At 43.7% G+C, this 12,578-nt stretch overlaps 1 protein-coding gene across 1 annotated transcript in view; it reads right to left on the bottom strand.

The window, feature by feature from the left end:
- Nucleotides 1-12,578, bottom strand: part of GABRA2 (gamma-aminobutyric acid type A receptor subunit alpha2) — a 647,485-nt gene that overhangs the window by 128,302 nt on the left and 506,605 nt on the right. The window contains exon 8 of the mRNA XM_085642160.1: nucleotides 4,686-4,838. Within this exon, the coding sequence (XP_085498286.1) occupies nucleotides 4,686-4,838 (153 nt within the window). The remainder of the gene's footprint in view (nucleotides 1-4,685; nucleotides 4,839-12,578) is intronic.

The following is a 12,578-nucleotide window of genomic DNA, read 5'->3' as shown; positions in this document are numbered from 1 at the left end:
TTCTTCTAAAAGGGGAAACTAAAGTTTTTTTTGGGTTTTGATTTTTGTGGTGATTATATATCACCAAAGGGGGGATTGATGGAGCAGGGTTTTTACTTTAAAACCGAATACCTGTTTCATTTTCGCAAGTTATAACTAAAAGTACTACTGATTAATTATTAATGATTAAAAGTTTGTCGAATGTTGTCTAATCAACCTTATTGACAAGAGAATTACACGTGGGAATGCTATTGCATGGCTAAATAACAAGTGAACTAAGTTGGTGAGCAAACTGACAGAAAACGATGTTGCTTATGTTTTGTTATGGTGTTTTGCGCTTAAAATTAATATGCATTAATGGCTTTTGATGTCGCAAATGACTAGATAAATACACACACATAAGGGTATTAGCAAGGTAATAACACTGTTCAATCATTTCTATGCAGTAATTCTGTTTATGTTTATTTTGCTTTAGGTTGTCCATTGTGGCCTGCCACAAAATGGCCGCCACCCGCAGCCTGCATTGGAGTTGCTGGAAATTTACAGAAAGGCATCGCTCTGCCTGTGACCTTGCACCTCCGGTGAACTGAAAAGCCATAAGCATGATGACAAGTCTGGGACACCAGCCAAAAGCCCCTAAAAGACGGGAAAAGTTGATACGAACTGAGAGTGAACCCATTTTTGCAACAAATTCACCTAACAGAGACATCCGTGGATGTTGCGAATTAGTCATGAACATTCAATTCTGCTATTCATTATTTGGGACAATCTATGCGTGAGAATAACCCGTATAATATCAGAAAAGTACCAAGATGACATTATTTCCGCCATTCATCCGTTCTGAATAAAGAAATGTTACTTTTTAGAATGTAAAAACAGTATAAATATTTGTAGACTAGAGAGGTCTAGCGCCACTTCTTCCCGAGCTGATGATGCGAGGTCCCTATGCTGACGGAGAGGACGATGACTCTACATGACAACAGAAGACTCTAATTTTTCTCCAGAGGACCGGTTCTGACTTAGGATCTGACATTTAGACAGAATAGGTAAATATGAGAAAAATGAATTTGCATTTAATTGGCTTTTCTTGAAATATTAGATAAATGAACAATCTGTTTGAATTCCTGTCTCGGGTGATTATTTCTGGTCATGTTTATTTGATTTTATTGTGTATTCTTTGAAATGTATTTTGCTAGATCCACAGCAATCAGCTGGTCGCATTGACCTCAAAGTACAGGCAGATTAGATAGAGCATATGTGAAAGGTGTTTCTCCTTTACAGGGCACGGATAGTGTGATTTAGGGTGAATGTTGGTGTAATGGGCCCCACCAGCGTATGATGTGTGTATGCGTGTGTGACTGTGAAATCATTCCGTCCGTGGAAGTAGAGGGGATTCGGAAGCTCTGATCTGCACCACAGGGCATGGCAGAAGAAAAATGAAAACAATTGCTTCAAAAAGATATTCCTGGGCAATGTCAGACTTCTTCCATGTGAAAAGAATTCAAAGGGGGGTTTAATGATTATGTAGAGAGCTGACCTCCTAACTCCATGGTGGGTTCCAGTTTGTAGAAAACTAGGCATTATAGTTTGGTGCAGAAACACCATTCTTCTGCGCTCCACTGATATAGTGTGTTGTTGTGCTTCTCATCTCATGTACATAATAATTTATATTTCATTAAGAAAGTTAAGTGAAATAGATGTTTTGTAGCTTTACAAAACTATGTCTGTTCCACATAATAATCCACATTTGTAAAGCGCAAACAAGCACCCGTAAGGGTCTCTAGGCGCAGGGGGCCGTCGGGAAGATTAAGCAAGCTATTGCCCAGAGTCACATGGTGCTGGGCTAATTTGCCGCCGGTGCCGGGGATCGAACTGTGATCCACAGATTCCGGAGTCAGTCGCCCTGGCCGCGGCGCCACACCTCTTCCCAGTGGGGATTCTGTGGACTCAGCTGGGAAGCTGACTGGCCTGCAGTGTGTCACCACTACATTGTGTGCCCAATAAACTACCTAACTAAATCCTTGCAACTTCAGAGGATCACTACAGCATGGTCCTTTTAGGTCTCTTTGTGTGCCCTATGTGTTGGTGGACATACACCCCAATTGAACCTGAAGTCCAGACACTTTTCTATTCACGCTTCTTCCCCCTCTTAGTTCCTAGATGTGGCCAACCTTGGTTTTGAGGATCCAAGCCACTGTTGCTAGTACTTTGGGGTCGTTAGCAGTGGTGGCTGACAGAGGACGGTGGCGGAGGAGTGGGGACATGGGGGGTTGGGACAACATTTTTTTTTTAAAACTGAGAACACCAACACCGCCGCCTCTACTCCGTCCTCTTCTCTGGAGCAGAAGCACCCAGGCTCCCAGTCTCTCCCAGCCAATCACGATGCTGCTTTCCAGCAGTGTTGTGATTGGTCTCAGCACCGTGGTTCGGTGCTCTGAGAGGGACTGAGAGGCTGGGCATGTTCTCCACCCAGGCTGTGCAATACGATATGGCCGGCCAAACCGTCATATGCACTTATGGTGCAACCACCATCCCTCCCTCTGCTGGTGTCATGCAGCCCAGCGCCGCCCTAACAAAGACTTTAACGGCAGACTAAAGATAAAATTATTATAATGTTCTGTTATTATCATTTTTATTTTGCTCTGCTCTTAGAGCAGTGGGGCGATGCTACTCTGCCTTAGCGGAGGAGCCGCTCCTGGTCATTAGATAGCTAAGCTTCAATGTTTCAGCAAATCCCGGTCCTAAACTGAGATTAAAAAATAAAGTTTAGGTACCCATAACTCTCTAATACAAATACTGAGACATTTAATTTTAAGCATTTGTACTACTAAAGAAAAGTTACTAGTGGTCGTTGATATATAAAAAAAACTTTTTCTTAACATTAACTTTCCATTTTTTCTGCATATGTGGAAATTGTGTTGCTGATTGCTTGACTAACCTACCACAGCGAAGGCAGGAGGCTCGGAAGGTCAAGCTTCCATCTTCGACAGAGGGTGCAGTGTTCTGGATAGTGGGGGGCAGTTTTCATCTCGCCTTTGAGATTGCTCAATTGTCGTTGTGACAGAAAAGATCTTGACAATAGAAGAGTTTGACAGTATTTCGAATTTAAAAGATGCTAAGAAGGACCAACAGTAAGCTCGACATTATTCATGTTCTTCTATTGTCTTTTCGCAAAATCAATAACATTGATTATTAAAAAAAAGATCGACATTGGTGGTATGGGTATGCTGGTATTTGATTTTAGTCTGTAAGGTGGGCAACCTCGGCTGCAAGACTGATAGAGTTTCCTGTTTTCACACAAGTTCTGTTTCTTCGTGCCTATTACAACAACTAAGGCCACAGATATAGCTAGGCTGGTAATTCAGTTTTAGGTGCAAACCCAAGTTTGTGCCCAGTTTGCACTCGAGTTTGCATCTGACTTGTGTGTGTGACCTCCAGATTTGCAACAGGTAATATGCGGTGCTAATGGGGTTGACAATTAAAGCAAAAGGCCAATTGAAACATTCCAGAATGAGGGTAAACGCACACAGATTGCGCCCCATGCCTCACTTAGAGGTCTGCAGACTGCAGCTTAGTACTGGTATCAGCTTGCACAGCTGTTGATTACCGAGTCTCGCTCATGATAACTGGCAGCTTCACAATCTGCACCTACAATTTCCCAAACCATGTCATCAGGGTCTAAATGTGCAGCAAGTGCATTCTGTCCTTTATTACATTTTCTTCTCATATGATATGTCTTAACTTTATCTCTCCTTCGCCCAGCTCAAATAATCAGGTAATGCTCAGTGCGGGTCCCATGGCGAATCTGGTGATAGACAGAGCCAGAATGCGCTGGAATGTCCCGTGAACAAAGGCAGGGTGATAATTCTTGGAAAATACTTGAATGTGTCTGAACTATGATGGCCGTCCCTCTACTGCAGCGTCGGGGCGAAGGTACTCCTACTTTATGGAGATAAAGTTGCAGAAATGTGGCGCTAATGAGATTCTAAACACCTTCCACAGGATGCTGTTTCTATATCTCCTCATCTCCCCCGGGAGCTATTTCAGAGGATGTCTGAAGCCAGGCTTCTCTTCACAGATAGCTAATTGTGTGAGTCTAAACATGCCCACAGAGGCCTGCACGTTCACAGTAATGTCAAATTGTCCTAGAGTAAATATAAAGTAATTATGACACCTCGATTCTAAAAACAGCATATACCGGCCCATAACTGATTGTTTTATCAGTCTTCAAGAATAATTTTTTTCAATATGTGCACTAAGTATATTAAAGGAACCTGCACCTCCAACAATCATTACCAATATAAATCAGATGATGTGAGTAATTGAACAGCAATATTCAGAAGAACAGAAACGACGAAATGTCGCGAATGTTCACTTTTTAAAAAATTATATATATTCATGCCTACTCTTTAAAATAAAAAAAAGTTGATTTTAGCAACAGTCATGTCATCGAAATGCAAGAAAAATATATTCCGTGATCCAACAACATAAGTAGCATTACTGTAAATGTAGTGTAAGCATACATATTTCGTGCAGGAAGAGCAGTGACAAATTGAAAGGGTGGTGAGAAATGATTTAATATCAAGACACCATTAGCTGAATAGGAAGTGCACGCTACATCACTGTGTTCAACATACATCTCAATTACAACCAGTGCCGCCATGCAGTAAATACAGCCCACAGATTGGTCCGAATCGTTTACTCACCAAAGACAGTCCTTGCAGGGACAGATTCTCTGTTCAGCCAGAATGACACTTGAGAGAGGATGACTGTCATGATGCAGGGGAGGTATGTCTGAATCACAAAATAGCCAATTTTTCTCTTCAGGTGGAAATGAGCTGTCATAACTGTGTATTCACCTGATGAATAACATAAAGAACATCAAAGCAGGTAATCAATCATGTAAGAAGAAGTCCTCACATAGCACACTCAGTTCGGTGCCATTGTACTGAATATATGCTGTGAAGATGTTATATTAAAATTTTGCAAAAACTGTGTTTGACATTCCAAGAGCATGAACAGAATAGAATAGGTTAAGCAAAATACAATGATCAAAGAATAACACAAAAAAACTAAAAAATACACCCCTAGGCATGTTCAGCTACAAGCTGAATTAGGCAGTGGCACTAAATTCTGTGGTAATACAGGGATGAAATAAGAATTTTACTCTTGTATTGCTTCATGGTTTAACTTTCAGCTGCAAAAATATCAGGAATAACAATCCACACCTCGTGCACTCTATTTACTACCACACATTCTGCACAGGTTACTGCCATTCGTTTTTTTGTGGTAAAACAGTCACAACATTTCCTGGATCTGAGGCAAAAATATTGTCTCAATATACGAAGTAGGAGACAAAACGTTTTGGGAGCCAATTTCCCTGAGTTTCTTCAATGATTAGACCCAGGGCCCACATTACAAGGGCCCATTAATTTTGACGGACCCAATAATATCATTTACCAATTGTCAGAAATGGGGGTCTCTAGTTGGCCATTGTTTGCACCTTTGTACAAGTAGGGAACCTTGCTTCTAGTCAGGGTAAGGGAGTTGCGCCCTTAGACAACCACTGCTGACCCCCTTGGTAGCTTGGCACGAGCAGACAAGCTTATCTCAGAGTCAGTGTGTAAAGTATTTGTGCACACATACAGTAATACAGTTTAAAAACTACAAATATACACCACACAAGTTTAGAAAAATAGGAAATCTTTACCTAAACACAATAAGACAAAAATGAGAAAAATCCACAATACGTTTATCACGATATCCCCAAAAGTTGGTTATTCACAAAAATACAGCTTGTAGCAACAAATAGCTCCACCTGGGGTTATTACGACGTTGTGACAGATGAAAATCCCAAAGTGGGCGCTGACTGCGAGGTTCGCAGCTTCGGGCCCGGGTTCCCACAGACCCCAAAGAACAGTACCTTGGCAAACGATGGAAACAAAGACGGTGCATGGCGAAGGGGAGGTGATGCTTCGTTGGTGCTGGTGGTTCCTTACGACCACAGGGAAGGTGAGGCATTGGTTCCTTACTGCAATGCAGGGGATGTGAGGCGTTGGTTCCTTACTGTTGCCAGGGAGTTGAAGTTGAGATGGTGTTGAGGCGTCGGTTCCTTACAACAATGCACGGTCAATGGATTTGGGAGGTCACACACGTCAGGTATAGCCTCCGCGATGATGAAGCACTGGCGTTAGTGAGGTCGGGCTGTGGTGCAAGTCGGGGCAGTGATCGTGCTTTACACGTGGTGACCACTTCTTAGTTGCAGGTAGTGATATCGCTCTCAGGTGTTGGTGTTGCTATTTCCCTCTGTGGCAGCTGAAGCAGTGGTTCCGGGTTCAAGAGGACAGAGGAAACAAAGTCATCAAAACAGGAGGCAAGCTCTGCACCAAGCCTTTGGAGTTCTTCTTTAAGCACGATACACAGCACAGTTCAGTCTTTGTCCTCTCCTTGGCAGAAAAAGCCACTGCAGGAGAACCTCACACAGCACACATCAGAGTGGCAGTACTTCTCTTTCAGCTTTCCCAGCATTTCTCTTTGGCAGAGATTCCTCTTGAGCCCAGAAGAAATCTAAAATTCCGGAGTCTGTGCCCCAATATTTATACCACCTTTTCCTTTGTTCTCTTGTGGCAGAGAGTCTCTTGGCTCAATTCAAAACAGTTTTGTCCTCTTTGGTCCAGCTTCCCAGCAGGAGGTGGAGACAAAAGGCCTATTCAGGTGTGGGGAAATCCCTTCCCACTAATCTAAATGTTGTCCAGGTCTATTCAGCCCAGCCCTGACTCACCACCCTCAGTGGCTGTCTACAGCGAATGCACATCCACAGCCCCTGCCACTGCAAAGTCAGACTGTCAATGCACAACCCTGAAGAGGCACACAGGATGGTTGAACAAGAAAATGGTCCCTTTCGAAAAGTGGAATTTTTAAACCCACAAATTAAAAAACATCTTTACTAAAAGACGGTTTGGTAAGTTCTGAGTTTAGAGAGCCCAAACTCCATTTTCCTACCTTGTCCCAATGGGAAGTTATACTTGTAAGATGTAACAAAGTATCTCCCATTCTATCCTATGGGACAGATAGCCTCTCAGTAGTAAAAAATGAAATTGACAGTATTTCACTATCAGAACATGTCACACATACCAGCACATGCCCACCTTTTACCTACACTGCACTCTGCCCAGCAGGGTACCTTGGGCCCACCTGAGGGGTGCCTTGCATGTATGAAAAAGGGCCTAGCAAGTGGGTGCACTGTCGACATGGCAGTCACAACTGCTCACAGACACTGCAGCGGCGGGTCAGAGAACCCTTTAAAGGGCATTTTGTGCAGGTGGCACAACCAGTGCTGCAGGCCCACTAGCAGCCTTTGATTTACAGGCCCTGGGCACACAGAGTGCACTGTACTAGGGACTTAAATGTAAATCAAATAAGCCAACCAGGAAAACATGAATCCATAACCACATTTTACATAGGAAGCACTTGCACTTTGGCACTGATCAGCAGTGACAAAGTGCCCATAGCATCTAGACCAGGTAAAACGAAATTCAGCACACAGCAAATATACAGGAGGCAGAGGCAAAAAGAGAGGGGAAACTATGCCAAGGATGCCAGGTCTAACACCAGGCCTATTGGAGTTATGAGTTCAGAGGGAACAACAATGCACGGATGGTTTTCGACCCAGAGATTTCACTAGTTACAAACAGAAAGTCTGGGGAAAAAATGTGGAAATTGTCATGATGCATCTAAATTCCCCATGTTAATCCCCAAAAACGTTTATGTGTGTTTTAGTGTCCCGTGTTCATATCAAGGTCTGTAACATCTACTTCTTAATACTTTTTGATTTTCTCAAATAACACCCAATGAATTGAGTTGCACACTATATACACATTTTCAAGCTAACTTCATAAATAAGTGTGTAGCAAAATCAATACCACATTATACAACAGCGATTTCACTTTCCTATTTGTTATAGCTTGTCACAGTCTGATAACATGACGATTCTTCTTAAAAGGACTTACTAGGGAACCCACTAACAGAGCACTGCAATAAACAGTAGACTTTATTTAAAGAGAGGTACTACATGTTTCTAAATTATCAATAACGAACCTTAAGTTTGCTAAACCTGATAGTCCCCAAAGAATCTGTTAATTTGTTGCAATGCATTATTACCAGTAGCACCCTTTGCATCTCACCAGACAATGCTAGGCAGCTAGGAGTCTCAGCATTATCACAGTGTCAAAGTACACGTTTACTTTGCTGTGATGTGAAATGAGGAGACAAAGAGTTACATGTGCTGTATTCTCCTCAACAATCAGTATCTGGCAAGGAGGGGACTATGGCTAGTTAGAGGTTCATCACACACACCCTTCTGATTAATCAATAAATTAGAAGTGTGCAGTTCCTTAATGGGGGGCTAGGTCTCCTAGTCATTCCAGGATAGTTTGGGGTCATATACCTTATCAATTTGGGGTCTGCACCAAAGAAACACACTACATACTTATTAAAGGTTCACAGGGCATGTTTTATACATATTTCACATGTGATCCCTGTTTGAGTAGATGAAGTTCAATTGGTCCTGATGAACTGCCATTATGCTTGCGGACAGTCAGAGGCATGAAACATGTCGACTCTAGACTTATACTAATTAGAACCTAGATAGACCATTATATAAAACACTATCTTACAAATCACGTTTTTAGTCATGATAAAGAAACCCAATAATTAAGATAAGTTTTTGGTTTGTCTTTAATAATTTTTAGAGCACATACCCTCACCTCATTCTACTCACACCTGCACACCACATTTGCACCTCACTCTTCCCATCTGCAAAAAAGAAAAGAACTCCGGTAAAGAGCCTCCTTGAGGGGTCCGTTGAGCATTGCAGCGCTGGCCCAACGGGGTGCTGCCCCATGTTGAAGCATGACACCTCTTGGGGTGTGTGAGGACCCTTGGTCTTAAAAGGATAACTCCCCTGGACTATCTAGGACTGACCAGGAGACCTAGACCCTCATTAAGGAACTTCACACACCTAATTTCTTGGTAATCTCCTCAACAGACATTCAACTCCATTTTGCCATCTTTTGGTCAAAATCTAGACCTGAATCGTTGCTTTACATATTGAGCACTTCTACGAACAAAAATGTACTTTGGACTGTGCCATACTGTGTACAGTAATGCACATGATGGGCCCCTATATCTCTGTGCTATTGGTTGTGACACAAGAGTCACTTAACTTTACACAATGGAGTAGCTGCTTTTTCTAATAACAGTGTGTGCCACTCTTTTGAGGTATCTTACACATTTTTGATTGGAAAAAGCACGTTAGTATTATATCTACCTCGTGCTAATTGTCTATTTCTCTTAAAATTTCATAATATGACATCAAAAAGAAACTGCATCATGTGCGTTATCACCAGAGCTCCAAAAATATGCCATTATTAAAAAACGTTTTTGAGTATTTAATTGTTACAGGGAAGTGTCTAGAATTCCAGTCATGCCCCCAATAAGAAGTCGCACAGTCAAGAGATACAGAGATGTCATTTATTTTTCTCGGTGTCACTGACAAATACTGGGGTTGGACAGATTATATAAAATAGTGAATCACATGTGCCCTCTTTTGCATAACTGTGCTAGTACAAGTTATGTGGACAGGACGCATGTAATGTGGAAAGTGCACCGTATATTTAATACAATATCCTGCAGATATTGGAGCATGACAGTTAGATCATGCTCAAGGTGAGTAAATATGAGGTGTTACAGTGGCCCTCTAATATGATATTAATATATTTTAGGGCTGTAGGGAATCTGATTGCTATACTGCGGGTATAGAGGTGTTGGTCCATGGTAATAGCTGTGCCTTTACTCCCACTCAGTCAAAACAATCTAGTGCCTAAAAGTACGAACATGCTTCAAAGAGATGTCCCAAGCTTAGCCTTAGTAGCTTACAAGCAACAAGGCCTTCCTCCAAGACATTGCAGGTGGTGTGTGTACAGCATTACCAAAATAAAGAACTAAATATGCTCCCGAATTTTAAACTAAAAAGTAAATGTACGTGATCATTGAAAGACATGAGAGGGGCTGGCCTAGCAATATGGCTTGTTTAGAGCTTTGCTCTGGCAGCCACTTTCGGAATACTGCATCAAAGTGGCACACCTGAGCCCTGTGCTGCCTATGATATGCTATGCCTGAGAGGGAAGATCACTAGACAACATCCCCGCCATTGAATCCTCTGTGGCTGCCACATGGATGACACAACTCTGGGGACCCCGTCCCACACCCACACAAACAAAATGGTGGCAGTCCTCTGCAGGGACTCCCGACCGGTTTAGCTTAGTCCAGGTAGAGCATGGTGGTGTGGAAATTTAGCTTGCGAACTGAACATTATCTGCGCCATCTTGTCTCTCCCCAGCGCGACACACAGGAAAGCGCACGGCAGCCATTTTAGTCACCCTGGTCTCTCCCTACTCATTGCCGATCGCCAGCGCGTTCCCCTGGCGCTGCGAGCATTCTCCCGCGCGCCGGCCACCCCCGCTCTCTCATACACGGGCCATAAACCCTCTCCTTCTGCGCGACCCTGCCATGGAACCACATCCCACGCCTGACCGACATCCCATACATGGTCATGCATCTCTTTGATAACCCCCCTTCCTCTGCGCCCCATTGTCCGAACCGATCCCAGGCCATCACCCAGCCCTGCGGATGCAGTTTATTGCCCCTACTGTAAGGGAAACACCCCACATCAAAGGGATTACAGTAGATCAAGGCCCCCCACCCCCTGAGACCCGACCGGTCGCACACACCCCCGGGAATTGGCGGAATGTCCAGCTGTGTGATAGCCATCTCCTACTGTGGGTGGGGTGGGGACTTCCACTGTAGATATGTGTGGGAACGAGCTTGAAGTGGGGATTCTGAGGATGTTCTTTCATGTATCAAAGCGATCTCAAAAATGTGCCATGTATGATAAACCTGCAATAAAGTCATAAACCTGTGTATAAGAGGCCAGGCCTCAGAGATGCAGTTAGAGCACCTCGTGACGATACCTCGCTGTCTGATCTGATGTGTTCCACTCCAACGGAATAAAACTTTGTTTCCTGCCTTCCAGTCTCCGGCGCCTGCCTCTTTGTTGGTTTAGCATCGAATGGTATAAGAGGCGATTACCGCCGGGCAATACTTGAAAGGTTATCGACTACGACTGCCGCTACCATTTAACAATTGGCGTCCCAAGCGTGGGGCCCATCAGCGACACGTGGATCCAGTGGGAGAGGTCCCGACGACAGAGTGAACGACTGCAACGATCGGGAGAGCTCCTGCCCGATAGACCCTCGTCTGGCAGCCGATCATCCGAACTTCACTGGTTCAGAGCAGACCTCTCTCGAGTGATCTACGGTCCTGACTGGGAACCATCAGGAGTGCCGCGGCAAATACGGAGAGTAGAGGACGATCGGGCGCTGGAGGCGGAAGACGAGAAACTGTCCATGCGGTCCGGGTAAGGTCGGGTCGTGAAACACGACAAATTGCGAAACGATTGATTGATTGATTGAAAATACTAGTATTGCTTATTGATTGTTCTCTTTGAGATATTCGCTGTCTACAAACGGGGAGGAGTAGAAATACTCTCTCTCTCTCCCTTTGCAGATAGTGAAGGGTAGGTAACGCAAACTTTTGTCCCCATTGTAACCCGTCGTGCCTATTTTTATCTCCCAACTGATTGATTGTCCGAATATTGATTGTTTTGAAGGATAGTGCTCTTTGAGATATTCTCTGTTTGCAAATAACGTAGAATAGAAATATTCTGTCTAGTCTTTGCAAATAGTGAAGGGTAGGTAACGCAGACTTTTGTCCCCATTGTAATCCGTCGTGCCTATCTCTTTCTCACCATTGATTGATTGATTGTCCGAACACTAGTTGTTCGATATTGGTTCTTTGGAGGTATTCTCTGCTTACAAATAACGAGGAATAGAGATATTCTATCTAGTCTTTGCAAGCAGTGAAAAGATAGGTAGTGCTGACTTTTGTCCCCGTTGTAACCCGTCATGCCTATCTTCTCCCCACTGATTGGTAGTTGGTTCTGCCCGGACCGCTTATTAGAGGTGGACCACCCGGCTCCACTGGAGGGCACCCCTAATAAGGACATGTTCACTAAATATGGACTAGTCGCCGTAGCTTATAGCAAGCTATGGCATAAATATACAAAGAAGGACCCCGAGAGTCAGTGGCCACTGATGGGATCCTTCGACGACCATAAAATAGAAATGCTAGAAATAGCTCTGCGTAGTAATAAAACGACGCCTACTATGCTTGACAGTATCGGCATGTGGTGCAAAGAAGCAACACAACGGAAAAAGAGGGAAGAAGTAAAAGCAGAAAAGGAATTACGAAAGGCAGCTCACCTTGCCGCTAGAAAGTTAGAAGAAGAAATAAAGGAGAGAAGGGAAGCTAAACTAAGACAGGAGCCTGAAACATCAGGCCAGTACCCTGTTAGGACCCCCTCTATGCTCTACCCTGAGTTGTCTTCTAAGCAACGAACGAATGACGAATTGCTATTAGGTCCCCCGATCATTTACATGCCCCCTCCATATGCACCCTCCCAACCGGTAGTGCAACACCCA

The sequence above is a fragment of the Triturus cristatus genome, chromosome 2_2 (genome assembly GCF_964204655.1).
Source record: "Triturus cristatus chromosome 2_2, aTriCri1.1, whole genome shotgun sequence".
In the NCBI taxonomy this organism is placed as follows: domain Eukaryota; kingdom Metazoa; phylum Chordata; class Amphibia; order Caudata; family Salamandridae; genus Triturus; species Triturus cristatus.
This window is presented reverse-complemented; position numbering and strand designations above follow the sequence as displayed.